The following is a 21,108-nucleotide window of genomic DNA, read 5'->3' on the forward strand; positions in this document are numbered from 1 at the left end:
CTTAGTCGGGCTGTTGTATCCTAGGGGGGACAAGTCAAGATTTTTTCTACTGCACCGATGTAAGGCTTTGCCTAACCGCAGAGGGCTTGAATCTCCTTAAAGAGAGTGAATTTCCCGCGCCTCAGCCCTTTCAATAATTATTGTAATTTTTATTATTTATATTTTCTAGTGTTTTATTTGTAATTATCACCAACAATAAGTAACAAATATAATACACTTTTGTGGTAAAAACTAGAGGGAACCATTTACAGAGCAACTTTCATACATTTTATTCATTTATTTTCAATGTAAAATTCTTAATCTTCGATAAAACCTTTTAAAACCTCATGCAAATTTATGTTCTACATCAAACTGACAAAATCGATAAAGTCGAACCGTGGCATATGGTCTGTAACGGTTTATTAACCATGAAAATTGAAAGGATCGATTTGGTGCTAAATATGCCATCAATACCCCTAGTGGCGAGCGACGGGGTAGGGTGTGAAGAAGAAGAATAGGGGAGTTGCAGAGGGAGGGCTGCCAATGGTAACGGCATGATGGGGCATGGCGGTAGGGGCGACCAGAGCTGGGTGATTGACCAGAGCTGTGTTTATGGCAAGTGGTAAGGTTTTTGTCATTTTGTTGAGGGATAAAATTGTATTAGAAAAAATTTTTAAAATGGAGCGCCCAACCAAACTCTCAGGTACATTAGAGCCTCCCTTGTATCCAACTTCTACTTTTATTATTATTTTTTTACTAATTAAACCTTTACTTCTAGAGGCATATGCAAGTAAATATGGTAACATTTTTTTTTTTTTTTTTTGTTAGTCTTACAAAATGGACAGAATATGAGTCAAAAAGCTATAAATTTATAGCAAAATATACATTAGAAATAGCCTATTCATATTTTTTGTTGACAATGTTTTATAAGCTTACTTTTTAGACATTTTAAAGCAGTTTTATTTTTATTTTTATCTTAACTTTTTCTGTACGTTTAGTCTAGAAGGCCATAAAAAAGTTTTTGAGAGATGCTGGAGACCCCAATACGAAAGGACCCCCAGCACCCCCACCTCCACGTGGGGGGCTACCAATGGAGAAGAAAAAAAAAAAAAAAAAAAAAAAAAGAAAAACAGTTTTTTGACCAATCAAAACAGACCCCCAGCACCCCCACTGGGGGTCTTAAGCTTTATTCAAAGTTTTTATAGTTATTAATGATGTTATTTAAAAATGGGGCATGTACTAATAAATCACATATACAAAATTTATGGACTATATCCAAAATTTAATAAATCCTATATCTAATATTTATTGGACTAATCCCATAAATATCAACTCATAAGTTTTTTGAAAATACAATTTTGACAAAAAATTAATAAGACAATAATGCACAAATAAAACATATCCATATTTAGAATTTCCAAGAAATATAGTAAAAAGACCTCACTATATATCTTTTCAAATTCAATAGGACTTAATAGCTTATAAAAAAAAAATTATGGGACTTTCCTGTAAATACTTTCTAGGATGGGACTTTTGTGAAAAAATTTCATTAATTAATTATGTTGAAAGTGAAAGAGTGTGTGATAGAGAGAGTGAAGCATGTAATAGGCTTACTTCCAATGTAATTTGCGTCGTTTTTCGGGTGCAAGGGCAAATGGCATAATTTGATAGTAAATTTCCTACTCTTCACTGCTGGCATGATTTGGTAGTAAATTCACTTTTCTAATGTAATTCCCATTGAGTATTAACACCATGTTGTGAGAGTTCGATATTTGATAATCTAATTCACCATTTAAAATTGAATGTATTAAATAAAAATTAATTAATTATGTTTGAAAATCATAATTAGCATTACTTAAAATTTTAAGTGACCGTTAAAATGTAAACTAAAAGTCAAGAATATTTTAATTGACTAAAAACTTACTTAATACTGACTAAATTGATAAATGATTATGATAAGTGTTGGCATACACTGTTATAATCTTATCACACCGTTAGCATCACAACCACTATCATCACCGCCACACCACCACTGCAATTATTACCACTGCCACCACTTCTTCACCACCATCACCACTACTACTACCATCACCTCCATCATCATTGTTATTATTCTACAAGTATCAACATTGTTTCACTACCATCACTATAATCACCACCACCACTAACCCCACTTTTCCACCACGACTACAATAATATGAAAATCCTTCTTCTCTGCAACCATTGCCACTATTGCTATAATCAACACCATCATTCTACCACAACAATAATTACCATTGTTGCCACTCTTTTTTGTCTCCATTACATTAGTCTTCCACCATTATTATAACCACTATCTTTCTACTTACAACACCATTGCCATTGGCCTCATAGCCACCACTGCCACCTCCTCCTCCACCACCACCACCACCACCACCACCACCGCCATCACTACCTCACCATCGTAATATTATCTTATATATATATATATCAAATAATTTGTTTTAATGCAACACCTAAATTTTTATCAAATATCTTTTCAACTTAAAGAATACAGTATTCAATTTTCAATACCTAATTTTTGATTTTATCAAACATCACTTAATTTATGTAAATGGGAACTTCCATTGAAAAAGTAAGCCTTATTTGATATTTTCTCGATTTTGTATGTAAAGCATTTTCAAGATGCAAATCTCAAAAATGTTTCTACCGCATAAACCATCTTATATAGATTCTACAGCGTAAGGGAAGCAAAACCAATAAAACAAACAAGTCACTGTTATATCAAATAGGAGGACATGAGGTTCCAACTAATTTTCATGTGGGATGGCATCGATGCCACAAACCGAAGGAGATCTGGCTTAGAGCGAAGCATGGCGTTCGGGTGGTGGTTTTCTGGGTTTAGGTGATGATGATTAAGCTCCACAAACTTTGCAATGTTGGGAAGTACAAGCTCCCTGCAATGCAGATGTAGCAAGGGAACCTTAGACAGGACACTTCCCTTTTGAACGTCCAAACCTTCTGGCCTCCGCAACTTGTAGGGTTTTCCAGTTGTCAGCTCAAAATCAACTCTAGGCATTTGCTTCCATCTACGATGCACAAACCAGCCATACTTGTAGTCACCTACAATTGGGGTGCCAAGAGCTTCAGCACAATGCACACGCAGCTGCAAAAATTGGGCAATAGAACTTGAAATTAGATATGCCCCGAAATCCAGAGACCAGAATGAAGCTTTTCCTAATGATTTTTATGACACTACGGACAACAAAGTCACTAAGGCATCCAAAAGCATGAATCAACCACTCTTCCTCTAGTGAGCATCACATCTCAGTCAATCAATCAGTCCACTTGTTTTACCGAATGTTAACACTAGTACATTCAAGCTAGGAGCATATATAAAAATATATATCCAACACATACAATTGAGATAAGAAATTCCTAGAATAAAATTTTATAACACATTTCATTGAATTGATGTCAAGTTAAAATTCCCACAACCAATTTCAAAATGGAAAGTTGCTACATCATGAATGGTTGCTGGTTCAGTAAAACTTTGTAGGGTCTTTGAAAACTCAATATACGCAAGCACAGAAAACTCACTTCGGAGTATATCACATCCTCGACACACAAATGAGTACATAATGAGTGACTGGGGTTGCCTGTGTAAAGAGAGAAGTGAGAAGAGAGCTACCTGATGCTTCCGGCTTGTATGTGGACACAATTCAATCCATGAGCATCCATTTATGATCGGACCAAGCACCCGATATTCAGTTACAGCCTCTTGGGAAGCTTCTAAACCTGAGCAATTAGCCAAAATAACTCTCTCAGTTTTCTCGTCATTAAGAAGTACCTGCAATCAATTAAAAAAGCCCTATTCATATTGTTAACTCTTCATATCAACTAAATTTGTGTTTGTGTGCGTGTGCGTGAGAGAGACAGAGACAGAGACAGAGACAGAGACAGAGAGAACCTTCGAAAGAGGGGCACAAATTATGCCTTCCTTTTCCTTGGGAGACCCAATGACCAAAGCCCAATACCTCTGATATGCTGCTTCACATGCAGTATTCCAAGCCTAAAATTCCAATGATTTTACATGTTAGAAGAAAAAGGTTAACACCAACCAATGTCCCGTTCAACATACATATTATAAATAAATAAATAATTTCAAGTGATTTTACATGATGTTTGTAAGGGAAAATTTAATGCACCATATGGATGGTTCAGGTTGAGGAATGAGTACCTTAGATGAGGATTTTGCTCTGTTTATGTCGCTGAACAACCAATGAAGATGAGAAATGCTTTCATTAGTTCTCCCCATTAAAAGGAGGCCACTGCTCTCTCTGTCTAGACGATGAACCTAACATACAGTCAAATGAGAAAAAGAAAACACAAATGCTTTAAAATAAGTCAACAGATCAAATAAGTTACCATCCATAGTCATCTGAGCAATAGCATAACATGTTTCAATTCAAAAATAAAAAATAAAAATTTAAATTCAAATTTCCTAGATAGTGAAATTCCCTTATTATGAAAATTTTCACATTTTTTGCCTTAGAAGGCAACATAAAATTCGATATTTCTTTAAGAAACAAATTTTGAAGAGACAACATTGATTAAAACATTCAAATTGTGATAAATAAATAAAAAAATGATACTCCTAATGTCCATTACACAACTGCAAGCATTACGCCACCCAATACCGCTTTTTAAAACCATACAATATAAACATATATAACTTATTTGAACATGGATGCAAGTACACGTGTATGTAAGCAGCTAAAAACATGGAAGTATCAATTATCATAGTCCATTTACATACACTATATTACAAAGACGATTACACATTGCAGATTTTCTACTGAATGCTAGAATGATGGCCCCCAAATATTAAATAACTTGGCTTATATCATTTATGAATCCCAATCATAAAATTGTAGACTGTCATCATCATACAATTGGAGTTTGTCATCATTGTCTAGTAATAGAGAAAAATATTATGAGGGTGATTGGCATCACTTTTCAAAGTCCTTTCAAGTTGTAAAAGTCCTTTGTAATTTTTGTTACTGTTTGGTGAAACTAACAAAAAGGAATTTCACTTGAAGTCACAGGCCATGAAAGTCAATTCAAGAGAAGCTAGTTTAGCATGCTTCAGTAATTCCGTTTTAAACAACTTCTCGCTTAAGAAGCATAGACACGAATACGCTACACAACACGGATACGACACGGATACAACACGGACATGCCGGCGACATGTCAACTTTCAAAAAATGCAAGACACAGCATGTGAGGAACACGCATGAAAAATACAATTTTATATATTTATTACATATCATATATATGAATATATCATTCAAAGATGATAAAAAAAAAATGCAATATAACACTTACTTTATAAATTTATATATTTTTTTCTTTTATTATTGTATCTAAGTTATTTAGTTCAAACTTATAATGAGTTTCATGTGTGTTTAATCAATGGACACATGTGTTTAAGTAATTGACACGAGTGTCCGAAGAGTGTCCAGATCTAAAGAACTTTTTAAAAATAGGACACATTTTGATGAGTGTCAGAAACATGTCGGGAAGTGTCCAATGAGTATCAGTGTCCGACACAGACATGACATAGATACACCACCTTCTTGGAAGTGTTCGTGCTGCTTAGTTTCTTGCAAAGTCAAATAAATCTTAGGTGACACTTAATTGTTCCTGATACTACGCTCATAAATTATAACAAACTTCTAATACTAGCCCTATACAGTATGAAAATTTTACAATACACTTCATATTAAAAAGATGCATACCATATGCATTCATCGCTTTCAGCTAGTGGATCTAAACAAATTAATTAATCCATTGATCACAGTTACATTGAGTCATAACTAACACCAATTTGGGTCATAACCAGTGGTTACAACCAGAGTCACCACAATGGATTGTAACCAACACCACTTTGGAACATCACCAAACAACATTAATGGGACATACCCAATTACCATTTGACAATTTGCTTGCTTCACTACCACCATGTATTTTTCTAAATCAAATCAAACTAAGCCTAGTGTCCCAATCAAGTGGAGTCGGCTACATGAATCATTTTTCTCCATTCAACACTATTAAGTGCTATATGCTCCATTAAATTCAATAAATTCGTATCTTTTTTCACTACCACATCCCATGTCAACTTAGGTTTTCCTTGTGAGAATATATTAGCATATATTCCATATATCTTCCATGTTAGGCATATATGATTGTATATCGTATTGATTGTGTGGATATTCAAATTTTTTTTTTATATAAATATTTGGTTTTCCTTTTTAAGTCTTAGTTTTAGGGCTATATAAATAGATATATGCTTTGTAAAGATTACAATTGAATATACAAGAATTATTCATTCAGAATTCTTAAATGCTATTAGAGCTGTGTTTGGAACCCTAGCCTCTTATAGCCATCATTGATCTCTGGTTCAACGTTTCTCTCTGATTCATCACCGATCCTTGTTCGTGATTTCTATGGTTTATCGATCGAAGTTCTCAAGGTTCAAGATCACCAAAAGCTTCGCCGCAATCGCAACATCAACTCCTGGGTCACAATCTCTCTCTTTCTAGTTCCCTGGTAGAATCGCAATTGAGCTCTCTCTCTCTCTCTCTACCTCTTTGATTCTCGCAAGGTTTGCTCTATCTCTTATTTGAGTTTGGGTCTTCTCTTCTGTTTCGCTACTTACCCACTGGTATATGACCCATCTGGTACTGTTTTTGGTTTATTACAGTTTGGACCATCAGTTCGTTGTTTGTTACACTTCGTTCCACCGGTTTTCTATTTTTTGGTTCATTACAATGTCGGATAATAGAATTCAGACCATTAGTTGCACACTCCCTGGTACTAACTACGCTTATTGGTCCAACATTATGAAAAAATTTCCACTAGGTCAAAAAAGATAAGGATATGTTTATGGTTCTATTCCTCGTCCGTTGGATATAAAAAAAGGTATCATGTTGATTGTGACAATGCCCAAGTTTTGACTTAGTTTCACAACTCTGTGGAAGATCGTGTTGGGATGATGTTTTCCAAATATGCTACTGCCAAGGAGGTGTGGGACTAATTACTTGGAGTTTATCAGCAATCTAACTTTGCCAAACGATATAAGTTGGAATTAACGATTTAAGGTGCTCATTAGCGGGACAGGTCTACCCAGGATTTCAACATTGGACTCTAGGATCAGTTTGCTCTCATAGAACCATCTAATCTCAAGGCACTAGATGCTTATTTGCAATTCCAAGAAGAGTGTCATTTGGTGCAATTCTTAATAGCTATTTCTCCTCAATTTGAGGCTATTCATGGTGGCATCATTCACCGTTCTCCCTTCCCTTCTGTGGATGCTATTGTTCATGAGCTCTTCTCCGAAGAAACCCATCTCAAGACGACTAATCAGACTCTGTCTCCATCTATTTCTTGGCTCCTACTCAACCTCCACTATTGTCAACCCCATCTACCCATCAGCTTCAGGTCTCTGCCAAACCCAAAGAAGGGGCCACTGGCATTAGATGAGTGTACTTTCTACCATCAAAGATGCCGATGGAAATATAACTATCCCAAGAAGGGACGTCCACTTGCTCCGTCTTCTCAACAGTCTCAGACCCAGTTTCGCATTCGTCCAAGTACTTTTTGACCTCCCGCCACATATACTGCATCTACTCCGACTCCTGATCCTGACTTGACTTCTTCAAGTGCTCAGATTGCTCAACTTCAGCATATGATGTCTATCTCCTAGCCATCCTTGTCTGTCTCCACTCTAACCTCTCTTCATTCAAGTTTGCTTCGATCCTCTTCAAGTATCTCTTCTTCTGTCTAACTTTTTGACTCTAGTGCCTCTCATCATATGACACCTCATCTCTCCTTACTTCAAAACTATATTCCCCCTTCCTTTCTTATTACTGTTAATACTACTAATGGTTTGGTATGTCTGCTATTGGGTCTGTCCTACCATCTGACATGTCTGTCGTCACTATTCCATCTATCATTTATGTTCCTCAGTTATCTGTCAATTTACTATCTATCAGTCAGCTTGATACTTCCAGTTTTGATGTTATATTTTCTTCTTCAATCTGTTGTGTAAAATCGGATGTCCAAGCAGCAAATTGGGACCGGCTGTAGAATTAAAGACCTCTATGTGGTAGAAAGCTTTCATTTCCCTCTATCCATCTCTCGGACTACTCTTTTATCCTTTCAGTTAGATTCTCAGTCGAATCAGTTTTATTTGTGGCATTCTAGATTAGGCCATTTTTCTGTTGACCGTTTACAGTCTTTAACTCAGTCAAGATTGTTGGGTAAAGTTTTTCCTAATCAAATTATTGAATATCGAGAGTGTAAACTTGCCAAAATGACAACATTACCTTTTAATAAGAGTATTTTTATTTTCAATACGTTTTCTTTAGTCCATACTGATATTTGGAGCCCTTTACCTATTCTGGGGTCCTTCTCCTATTCTCATCGAAGGGGGTTCTACATACTATATGTCATTTGTTGATGATTGCACCAATTACACTTGTGTTTATTTTATAACTCATAAGTCCAACTTCTACCAAATATACTATACTTTTCAATCTATGATTACTACACAGTTTGGGTCTACTATCAAAATGTTGCGGTTTGACTTGGGTGAAGAATATTTTAAAACTGAGTTTTGTGAGTATTTAGCTAATTTGGGTACCATTCACCAAACTTCCTATTCTAATACGCCCTCCCAGAATGGCAGGACTGAGCGTAAACATTGTCATCTTCTTGTGACCACTTGGTCTCTTCTTCTCTCTGCCTCTGTTCCGGCCCCATTATAGGTGAGGCCGTTCTTATTGCTACCTTTCTTCTCAATCGTATATGAGGCTTTATTTTCCTATGTTCCCAATTACTCCCTCTTTCACGTCTTTAGGTCTGCATATTTGTCCTTCTTCCCCGTAAAGATAGGACCAAACTTAGTGTTCGGTCTATCCTGTGTGCCTTTTTGGATTATAGTCTTACTTAGAAATGCTATCATTATTATGATCTTGTCTCATGTCGCCTTTATGTCTCTTGCCATGTTGCCTTTTCTCGAACGCGTATCTTACTTTCAGTTTCCTCCTATCATTGTCCTTGTTTCCAAAGAGAATTTGGTTCACATTGATCCATTTCCTTCTAAGATCTATCTTGATGAGTATATCTCTACCATGGTTGTTAAGATTGCGATCCAGATCGTACAATCTAGCGATCCTGATCGTACGATCCCTCTTGTATCTATTCTTCTTCTTCTTCTTCTTCTTCTTCTTCTTCCTCTTTTTTTGGTCTTCTTCGTTTTTCCTTACGCTGTTGTTGCTACTTCTTCTTCTTCTTCTTCTTCTTCTTCTTCTATCTATTCAATTTGAATCTAAATCTGCAATTTTTTCTTCTTTCGACTTATTTTTTCCTCCTCTATCTTTGTTCGACTGTGTTATGTCTCCTTTTCTTTTTTCTTTTTTTGGTGTTCGTTTTTCCTACTTTTTCTTCCTCATTTTTCTTGCTTCTTCCTCTTCATTTTTTCTACTTCCCTCGTGTGATTGACGGTGTACTGTTTTTGTTTCTTCTCTGGTTTTTAAACTTATGCTGAAAAAATAATTCTTTTAACAAAAAAAAAAATCAGCACAACTCTACACAAAAAACAGTTCTTTTAATCAAAAAAAAAAATTTTTTTGAGTTGAATGACGCCATGGGTGATGATGATGATTGTGGCGATGACATTAATGTTGATTGTGGCAATGATGATAATTTCAGCGATAATGATGCCTTTTTTTAGTCTTTTATTTGTTCTTCCCTTGTTTAGTTTGTCTTTTTTTCATAAGAAACAATGAGAATGTTGTGCAAGTGTTGGTATATTCTTTTATTATGCTTTTGATTTTTTTTTTTTGTCAAAAAATGTTTGAATGATACCTTGAATTGCTATTCTTCTCTATTATGTTTTCTTTGTTAAGAAAAGATCTAGAATGATAATTTAAATTCCTTACAAGTGAGAATGCAAGGATTTAAACATCGATCTGCTCATACTAAACTTTATAATTCAGCAAATTATGAAGCAAGTGTGAGAGCTCTACCCTTTGAACTACATTCTCATGTTTTTTGGGGTCATTCTATATACATTTTGATAGTATTACTTCATCATATAAAAAACTATCAGTGTGTTTGGTTTCAGTTTTCTAAATTCAGTTTTTTGAAAACTGAGTTTTTTGTTTTTCATATTTTTTTGTTTCTAGTAAATTTTTTAAAATTTTAAGCATTTTTTTTACTTTTTTAGATGCACGTCACTTAGATGAATCTAAAAAGTAAAATATTTGTGAAAAAAATATTTTTAAAAATTAATAAATACATAAAAATACGAAAAATATACTGAATTTTCATATTTTTTTATATTTTTGGTATTTAGTGAATTTTTTAAAGATTTTTTTGACGAAAATTATACTTTTTAAGTGTATTTATGTTAGGTGTGTCTACAAATTAAAAAAATTACTTAAAATATTAAAAAAATTCAGTAAAAACAAAAAAAAAATGCGGAAAACAAGAAAGTAGAATTTTTTGAAATGTGTTTTCAAAAAATTAGAAACAAGCATGGTGATTGCTTTTTTTATCATTTTAGTAAGATCTTACGATCCTCGATCCATTCCTACGATCCGATCCGATCCGAAAGACCCCCAAAACAATCCTATGTAGGATCCCAATCTTAACAATGAGCTTGTTCCCTCTTCTCCTCCTATTTCCCCTTCTGCTCCTCCATTGTTAGTTTATTCTCGTTGCAAGGCCTTCTCCCATCGGATGTCTCCTTCCCTGATGCTGATCCTCTTTCTTCTGGTGACATTGATCCTAATGTTTGTCAGTATCCCCTTCATCAACGTAAGGTTGTGGTAATTTGGTTTTTCTAATACCTGTTTTTTCTCCTTCACACTGCACTTTTTTGTCTGTTGTTCACTTCTTTTTAGAACCCTAGTCTTACAAGGAAACTTGTCAGGATCCTAATTGGGTTCGAGCTATGGAGGATGAGTTACTACATTGCAAAAGACTACTACTTGGGAGTTGGTTCATTTGCCTGCTAGCAAAAATCTGGTTGGTTGCAAATCGATCTATAAAGTAAAAGATTCATTTTGATGGTTCTCTTAAGTGCTACAAAGCTCGCCTGGTTGTCAAAGATTTGTCACAAAAGTATGGTCTTGATTATGAGAAGACTTTTGCCCTTGTCACTAAGATGACTATTGTTCGTACCTTGATTTCTATAACTGCTATCCGTCATTGGCCTCTCTATCAGATGGATGTTAAGAATGCTCACCAAAGACGTCTCCATGTGTCCTCCACCAAGCCTTCCTCGTTCCTCTAGACAGGTTTGTCATATACGGCGTGCTCTTTATGGTTGGTTTGAAGCAATCTCCTTGGGCTCAGTATGATCACTTTCAACCGGTTGTTACTCAACCTGGGTTTCATCCTTGTACCCAGGATTTTGCTTTGTTTTACCGCTATACCGTTATGTAGATGATATGATCATCACTGACTCTAACTCTTCTATTAGTTCTGAGATCAAGCAGCATCTCTTTCGTACCTTCAAAATGAAAAATCTAGGCCCATTGCAATATTTTCTTAACATTCAAGTAGCTTCTTCTTCTCCCAAGGATTTTCTGTCTCAAGCCAAGTATGAAAATGAAGTTATTCACCATGCTGGTCTTACTGACACTAAGATTTTTAATATCCCGATTAAGCTAAATGTGAAGCTTAATCATATTGATGGTGTTCCACTAGCTGATCCCACCTCTTATCACGAGCTTATTGGTTGCTTGGTCAATCTAATTGTTACTCTCCTTATTCTTGATTATGTTGTTCATGTAGTCAGCTAGTTTGTCTTTGCTCCTCGTTCCATGCATTGGGCAGCCTTGGTTCAAATTCCCCACTATTTTAGAGATATTATATTTCACGGTTTACTGTTATCATCCACTTCTTCTTTGGATTTAGGGGTCTTTGCTAATGCTGATTGGGCTGGTGATGTTAATGATCGAAAGTCCACTTCTAGTTTTTGTATATTTCTTGATGATTCCTTGATTTCTTGGAAAAGCAAGAAACAAACTATTGTTGCTCGTTCTACTACAGTAGTTGAGTACCGTACTACAACTCATGTCACTGCAGAGATTGTCTGGCTTCGTTGTCTCTTGTCTGATTTGGGTGTTCCTTAATCCTCTCCGACTTCTCTCTACTGTGACAACCACAATGCTACTTAGATTGCTCATAACACTATTTTTCCATGAGTGAACGAAACACATTGAGATTGATTGTTACTTCATCCGCCAACATTTGTAGTTTAGCTCTATTTTGCTTCCATTCATTTCTGCCACTCTGCAACTTGCTGATTTATTTATCAAAACTCACACTACTGCTCTGTTTTAGTTTCTATTAGACAAACTCTCCGTGTTTTTTGCTAAAACACCTTGAGTTTGAACAAGATTGTAAGAATACGTTAGTACATATTCCATATATTTATATAATAAAGCAGCTTTGTTTTTAAAAATGTCTATCTCTTATAATTGGTTAGAACAACTGAGATTAACCCATCTATCTAATTGACGGTTGGATTTACTTGGATCAAAATAAATTTCCCACTCAAAGCAACTTCCTAGCACCTTCCTCCCAACATTCACGCCCCATATCTCAAAGAATAGATTAATGGACCCATTTCGAAGCCCATTTTAATGATCCAAACCGTTCACTTTTTAGAGTATATCGAGCATAATATACCTACAAAAAATCTAGATGATCAGATATCGGTAACCCTTTCATCAAAATACATTTGTATTTAGTTTTATATTTCAAATTACACTTATTATTTATTTTTTTAGATACAAATATGCTTTGATGAAAGGGCTACCAATATCCGATCAATTTAATTTCTTGCAAGTTGCAGGTATATTCTACTCAATATACTCAAAAAAATTAACATTTTGGATCATTGAAATCAGCCCCAATATCCCTCTCTTATTTTGTGTTTATTAGATTCATTAATTGTTTTTCATTACAAGATGAAATATATTAATTTATTAGATTAATTAATTATTGAACTGTTGAAATTGATATATGTTTATTTTCTTAAAATCCTCAAATGTTAAAATTATTCGTTCAATGCTTTAGTTACTAACCAAGTGTGTGAGAGAGACAGTTTTAAAAATCATTGTGTTTTATTATATAGACTAGAATAGTTTGAATGTTGTTGCTTCGTAAACCTATCAATGTGTTTTTGTGTTATATAAGGGCTTATGAACACAGTGGGCTTGGATGTGCTACAAGTGGTAGGTTTATGAGATAAGTTGACAGCTTGGATCTTTAATGTTCACTTTGTGGCTTTATTGTGTTCTCAACTTTGTTCTCATAGCTCCATTGGAGAGCTTGAATGTGGTAAATGTCATTGTTTAGGTGTGCCATTGATTAAGTTGGCATAGCAATATTTAATTTAAGAGTGTATTTTCTATTTGATTACTATTGTATAGTATCTTAAATTTTACACTCTGATTTTGCCATTTTTAATTTGTCAAATTTTTAAAAGGTTAAAAGAGTAATATTTTTTACATTCCATTATTGTTAAATGGTTAATATTGCTAGTTTGTATAAGTTGCCACTTTTATAGCTATAAATATTAGAGGGCTATTATATATCATTAAAACATTATGCTCGAACTATTCACTTCCTAGGTGATTTTCTATTTAGATTGGTTAGTTCCATTATTTATTAAATAATATGGATCCTACACATACACATGACTTTGATTACATCAATATACTTAAGAAGTGAAATAAATGGTGAAAAAAAAAAAGTGATGAATAGCATTCTTCTAAATTTTATATTAGAATATTGTCCTTAAATTAGATTATTTAATTTGCATTATTGAAATATATAATTGTTAATCTTTGAAATTTTATTTATTTATTTTTTAATGTGCATTATGGCTAACGAGCGTTGTTTGCGTTGGGAGTGCCTTTAGGCACGGGTCATTCGCTAGTCTTCTATATTAGGCATGTATGATTGTATATTGGTATTGATTGTGTAGATATTCCTTTGATTGCGTAGATATTTGATTTTCCTTTTTTAGTTTTAGTTTTAGGGCTATATAAACGGATGTATGCTTTGTAAAGATTACAATTGAATATACAAGAATTATTCATTCAGATTTCTTACATATATTAGTATATATTCCATATATCTTCTATATTAGGCATGTATGATTGTATATTCTCACATGTCCCCACCCCCATAGCATCAAACCACAATGTGTTTTTTTATAACAAATAAATGGATTCAAGTAATTTATAGAATGAGGGAGGCTAACGATAACACTAATGGAAAGCTATTTGGTACTTCTAAAATGTTGCCATCAGAAGTTTTTTTACATGGTATACACATGAAGCCGGAATACAGGGGTGGGTAGGGTGCGTGTCCCTGGCCTGCACGTTACAGGCGCTGCCGAGTGAGCATGATAGACGTGAGGGAGGGTGTGAAGCGAAGTCCCAAATCGCCAGAGTACTAAAGTAATATTAAGCATATAAACGTGATGGCACTCTCACCTCAATAGCTAGCTTTTGAGGTTAACTTCTACCCAGGACTATGTAACAATACATACTTCTTAATTTCAAAGGACTTCCAAAAAAATTCACCAAACATGTGTCCTTTTTTCAAAGTCCTTATGTAGTCCCTTTATTAAAGTCCTTTTCGATGAAGGACTTCCTTTACAGAAAATTGCGCCAGACAGGGTGTATGTTTTTTCAATTTATTAACCTTCCCACTTCACAGCAGTTATCCAAAGTAAGAAGCTTACCAATTTAGGACCCTCATCATACTCGTAAGACAGTGCTGCAGCTGCCAAGGCATCCATGCTGTTATGCACCGGGAGGTTTCCCTTACAACATAACTATGTTAATAATCACAAGTTAAAAAGCAAAAGAATATGCATAGAAGCGGCAAACTGTGCAGAGAGTAGGCGCCAAGAGATGCTAACCTTTACTGGCAACTTGGGTGGCTTATTTAGCACAAGAATAGCAGAATCCTGAAAATTTAAGAACTACCATGAACAAAGAAGCAATAACTAATGAAAGAAATTAATTGTCACCTGACTCCACAAATCTACAAATGGTGCACATGCAGAAGTAGCTAGCTATTCTGTCATATCTAAGTTAACTGAAAAATTCATGATTATATAATGTTCATCTTAGATAGAGTCCAAGCCACCACTACTTTGGAGAGCACATTGGATAAACCTTGAAGCCTTGGAAGCATGGATGCTATGGGAGTTCTTCATTTGCATGCAAAATGCTATAGGAGAGCTTCATTAATGTCAGAACATTTTGGACAAGGGAACTGGGAAGACGTTGAAGAGTGGACAAAGTTGTCCATTTGGTCATCCTTGTTGACTAGCATCAGAGTCTGGTCCAACAAGTGTCTTAGGTCATTGGCAGCCAGCCAAATAGGTTGGTTGACCATGGTAGGCTTTTAGAAATCTATAGTGAGGTATTACTCTGCAGTAGGCTATGGACCAACCTAAAATGATTTCTCAGTTATAGCTCCATGTTTTGTAAGCCGACCACAGCACACCATGGGTCAGCTCATGAGTGCGAAAAAAAAAAAAAAAAAAAAAAAAAAAAACTAGCTATTGGACTAACTATTTTTTAAAGCTCTTTAAAAAAGCGACCCTAGGCTCGATAAAGATTGATGAAAATTATCTCTTGAGATGTCTGTACAGTTCTTATACACTCTCAATCACATCTCATAAAAATTTCAACCTTTTATAAGTGTGTATGAGCTTGGGAAGCCTTCCTTGCACTTCAGTGTTTGAGAGCTTGCTTTATTAAAGTCTTGAGAATTTTTTTGGAGGTATGCCCTTTCAGCCTAGTGTTATACTTCTTTGGTTATATACACTAACCCTTCACATATCTTCACAAAGGTCGATGGGAAATAATGAGTTAGCTTAACTATTCAAGTATGCTTAGAATTGTATTGTTGGTTGATGGTTCGAGAATCAAGTTGATCCAAGAAAACTATTTCTTTCTTTGAGTTATTGTAAAGGTTTTTGGTTGTCCTAAGAAAAACATATAGATGTAAAAGTTTTGGGTGAACCTAGGGAAACCCATTTGATTTAATGGAGTTAAAACCAGCAAGGTAGAATACGAGTGGATATGGACACAAGGGTTGTTCCAAACCACTATTTTTATTTTCTTTTTGGAGGAAACAAGCTACTATAAATCCGTATTTCATTCTCTTTACATTTCTTACACTTAATTTAATATATCTTGACATGAATGCATGAGCTGAATACATACAATTCATTTGAGCTTGTCAGTCAAGTCAATACAAATTCGATTAAAAGGGAATTAAATGATATAATTCTTGAACAATTCATCAAAAAAAGAGATTAAACTGCAAATTGTCCTATGCACCCTTCCCCCATCTAGGACACTTCCACACATTATACTCCCAATGTGTTGCTTGATATTCAAATACTGATAATCAATGGCAAAAAAGATAAAGACCTGCAATTCATTTACATTTCCCAGCAACATTAAACAAGATAATCAAAAGTTCAAACTGAAGGCATGCCTTGTATTTGACAAGCCTCTGCAAGTACTCTATCTCATCAGCATTTGGATGTAGTGTTCCACTTGGTATAGTGTCAAATCTCTTGGAGATTCTAGATTCTGCAACTGATACAGGTATATAAACTCTTGCCCCCACCTCCATGACCTCATTATGCTTAATCTGTAAATTAGCTGTAGAATTATTGAATAATTAAATCCACAGAAATAGAGTGCATAAGGAAAAAGAAACAATAAAGTCCATATGAACAGGTGCACTGGCAGACACAAACATACAACAATGGCAATAACAACAACTATTCTCCTTCAAAAATCTGCAGTGGAGCTGACACTAGTAAAACTATGACCAACGATGGGCTAAATAAGCAAGCTTCTTTACCTTTCTCACAGGTTTTGCTTGTCCGTTTTGGATGGATGAGTCATTGGAATCAAGACATTCCACTTGAACCTATAAGATGAAGAAATCAAACTGCAAATTTTCATACCCTCCAATTACAAGAAAAGTATCTAATGATGTGATCAACACTACTTAGGTGTCAAATCTAGAGAAATGGACAAATACACCCAAATGAACAATGTGACAATTTTCAAAATTTCAAGCTTAGGGAATAAGTAAGTAATTTTTTTTATTAATATGTGCCTTTTCCATTTCTTGATAGGATTCACACCAATATGTTGCACCAACTTTTGTTTGATATGAATTATTTTGGAAGAAGAAGAAGAAAGAAAAAGAAAAAAATTATTCTTGCAATGAGAACTTAAATGAAGACAAACTAATATAATTATACTCACAAGGCCCTTGTTGAAATGGGATTGAATGACAGAGCTGGGGACTTGATCAAAGTAATACTTGACCCAACTAATGGCAGTGATATGCGAGGGCTTCCCACGAGTAGTAGTAGTAGTAGTAGATGGATCCTTTACAGGCAAAGGGTGTGCCGGGAATGGCGGCAAAGACAGGAGCTGCCGAGGCTTTGGGCCTTCCTTTGGAGGACCCAAATGGACTATGCTGTTGGATACTCGAAGGACTGGTTCAATGCGAGCAGGTGGTGGTGGTGATACTCTGGAGAAATGCCTGGCCCCAATCAACATGGATTGACCAACAGCGTTCCTCAACATCGTCGCACATATGCTAGACCTACCATCAAACACATGGTATGCATCAATAACACTACGTAAAAGTTAGCGTCGCTTAGCTTCTGGAGTCAGGAATCAGATTCCCATACCGAGCTCATTCGTGGTTTCACATTCAATCAGAGAGGAGAGAGTTCTAGGTAGCCTCAGCTGCCAACATAACTCTGTCCACCACCACTGGAGAGAAAAATCGAACAAAGGAGATAAAAAAATTTGTTTGTTATTTGATTCATGAGTAGAGATGTAGGGTTTACATGAGTAGAGAATGAGAAAAGCGAGGGAGAGACGGTTCTGGGTAGGGAGAGAGAGAGAGAGAAAATGTGGAGAGACAATAGAGATAGAAATGGAAATGGGAAAGATGGTGATGAAAATGGGTTTGTTTGGGATGGGGTTGGTTTTTTGGTTTTTTAGATTTTTGATTATTTTAATTTAATTTGGGGTCAAAATATTTTGTTTGGGATATATTTTTTGATTTTTATAAGAAAAAAAATAAAATGATTATGAGTTGAATGCGACATTTTATTCTATTTAGTAGGTGTTTAAGGTAGATTAAAAAAATATATTTTTTTAGCATATATATACTTATTTTGATCACATCTATCAACATTTTCCTCTCTATTTTTTAACTAATTTCTCTACTTTTCTATACATTTTTTTATAAAAATCAAAAAATATAATTATTTAGCCTCCGTTTGGGAAGTGGCTTTTTGACTTTTTTTGACTATTTTAGCTTGGGTTAAAAAGTTTGGTTTGGGAATGGCTTTTTGACTTTTTTGGCTTTTTTGTGAGAGAAGAATGTAATGATTATGGATTGGAGGTAATATTTTGGAGGTGTTTGGCAAGGAAAAAAATAGCCTAGTTTAGGCTAAAATTCACAAAAAGACAATAAGACAAAATATCACATCAAACCCATAATCATTTCACTTTTTCTCTTACAAACATCACATCCAACTACAAAAAAATCCAATCATCTTTCCAAACACAAATTTTAGCCTGCTAAAATAGCCAAAAACTAAAATAGCCTACTAAAATAGCAACTTCCCAAACGAAGCCTTTGTTTTTTGTGGCTAAAATAGCCTATTTTGTCTTTTGTGGCTAAAATAGCCAAAAAAGCCTCGTTTAGCTCTTGCCAAACGGAGCCTAGAATATCTCAAGTCATCCCTTAACTAGATAAAATATAACTATTTTAACCTCAACCTTTATCCTAAACGGAGCGAATGTGTGTTTGAATGAGTCAGGATCCTTTGCTGCCTTTCTCTGCGGTGGTTCCTGCAGCGCCTCCAAAACGATGTCGTTGTAAGGAAAAATTTCAAAAAAAAAACAAAAACACAGAATCAAAGAGAAAGAGAGAAATAAGAAAGAAAAGGAAGAGAGAGGGAAGAAGGAGAAGAAGAACGAAAAAAACATAGAAGAAAAGAGTTCTTTCTCTCTCGCCGGCGAACTCCCCGACTGTCAAACTCTTCTCTTTCCGTCGCTGCCGATTGAGAATCTCTCTCTCTCTCTCTCTCTCTCTCTCTCTATCTATCTATCTATAACCAGTCGATGATCATTGAAGGATCCGACCTCACCACCACGTCTCTAGGTCTGAGATCGTGCCGACGAACAACGGTGAGCTCCAGTGGCTGCGGGGGAATCGGTTGGAGTATCCGAGTCTCTCTCTTTCTCTACTCTTTTTTTTTTTAAAGTTATTGTTGTTGATGATGATGATGAAATTATATTAGTGTTCTTGGGTTTATATCAGTTTCCGTGAATCTCATTTATGTTGATTGGGTTTATAGATCTCATTTATATCAGTTCTTGGGTTTATTCTTTGTGTTCTTTGTGTTTTTGCTTCATCGTACTCAGCTTTCTCTCTATCTCTCTCTATTTTTTTTTCTTTTTTTTGGGTCTTAATTTTATTTATTTTTAGTTATTGTTGTTGTTGATAATAATGAAATTATTCTTTGTGTTCTTGGGAAAAATAGCCATTTTAGATGATGACCATGGCTATTTTGGATTGTCCAAATTATTCTGTGTGTTCTTGGGAAATTCTTCTTTAGATGACCATGGCCATTTTGGACGACGACAGAGCTTGTGTTCTTGGTAAGTCATTGTAGACACAGATGGTCATCTTCCCCTTTTTCTCTTCTCTAATTTTGTGCTCTTTTTTTTAAAAAAAAAAAAATTGCCCTAAAACAACGTCGTTTTGGGGCACCGCAGAGAAAGGCGGCAAAGGATCCAAACTTGTGTTTGAACATATGATATGGTGGTGAGGATATTTGGTCGAAGCACAAGCCTCTTTGATGTGTCTGTGGTAGGGCATGTCTGACAGGTGGGGTTGCCTTTTGGTATAGTATTGAATGTTGTGTTTGGATTTTGTCCCGTTTGGAAATCAAGTTATTTTAATAATTTTTTGATTTTTTAATTAAAATATGAATAAAAAAATAATATTTTTAAATGTTTTTTTAGTTTTTTATGAAAAAATGTGTAAAAAGTAGAGAGAAAATTAAATATTTAACTTTTTAGTGTAAGTTATTGACTTTTTAATTTTTTTAGTGATTTTTTAACTTTTAAATTAAAATATTAAGTTGCCAAATGTTGTAGATAAGAGAATGAGATAGAGAGAGAAGAGGAAAACAGGTGGCTATTGGGTATGTGAGTTGCTAGAAGAAGCCAAAGATAATTCTATTTACTCTCTGGTTTCAATTTTTTAAATTTAATTTTTGAAAATTTAATTTTTTATTTTTTGTATTTTTTTGATTTTAGTAAATATTTTTAAAATTTTAAGCAATTTTTTTTTTTACATTTTTAGATGCACCTTACTTAGATGTACCTTATTTAGATGTATCTAAAAAGTAAAATATTTGTAAAAAAATATTTTAAAAAATCAATAAATACACAAGAATACAAAAAATATATTGAATTCTCATTTATTTATTTTTTAGTCTCACTATTGCTATTCGCGTTTAACTGGTTACATTACTGGTTCTCTTTCCCAATCGGTTGATGATGACTCCTTGCGTACTCAATGAATTTTTGAAAATGCTCTAATTGTGACTTGGCTAACCAATTCTATGCAGTCTACCATTAGACAGAGTTTCCTCTTATTGGATACTGCTCATAAGATTTGGACAATTATAGTCTAGGTGTACTCCTAACAGGGTAATGATGCACATGCGCATAAGTTGAAGAAGAAGCTTCGGGACTTAGATCAGAAGGGTAGATCACTCGCGGCATACTATGCTAAGTTGAGTAATTTGTGACAGGAATTAGATTATTACCAGAGTTTTCATGTTATTTGTTCCAAAGATGCCACTTTATTTTAGCAAACCGTAAAAAATGAGCATGTGTATGACTTTCTTGTTGGCTTTAATTTGGAGTTTGGTCAAATTTGCATCCAAGTATTGGGTCATTCACATTTTCCCACCCT

General features: G+C 34.8%; 1 protein-coding gene across 2 annotated transcripts; it reads right to left on the reverse strand.

Moving 5' to 3' along the window:
- Positions 1 to 2,585: 2,585 nt before the first annotated feature.
- Positions 2,586 to 18,071, reverse strand: LOC145807667 (RNA pseudouridine synthase 3, mitochondrial-like). Of its 2 annotated transcripts, none has more exons than XM_082906256.1 (10): positions 17,792 to 18,071; positions 17,358 to 17,703; positions 16,945 to 17,013; positions 16,570 to 16,728; positions 14,975 to 15,022; positions 14,795 to 14,875; positions 4,199 to 4,315; positions 3,929 to 4,030; positions 3,650 to 3,808; positions 2,586 to 3,124 (listed from the first exon to the last, which is right to left on the reverse strand). In XM_082906256.1, exons 2-10 carry the CDS (start codon positions 17,682 to 17,684, stop codon positions 2,738 to 2,740), a joined length of 1,449 nt encoding a protein of 482 aa, XP_082762382.1. In that variant the 5' UTR covers positions 17,685 to 17,703; positions 17,792 to 18,071; the 3' UTR covers positions 2,586 to 2,737. The 2 variants fall into 2 exon arrangements, with proteins under 2 accessions (XP_082762382.1, XP_082762381.1); XM_082906255.1 differs by having other exon boundaries at positions 14,795 to 14,887; positions 17,792 to 18,050.
- Positions 18,072 to 21,108: the final 3,037 nt, after the last annotated feature.

Source organism: Camellia sinensis, chromosome 14 (assembly GCF_055761805.1).
Source record: "Camellia sinensis isolate YWXY chromosome 14, ASM5576180v1, whole genome shotgun sequence".
In the NCBI taxonomy this organism is placed as follows: Eukaryota; Viridiplantae; Streptophyta; class Magnoliopsida; order Ericales; family Theaceae; genus Camellia; species Camellia sinensis.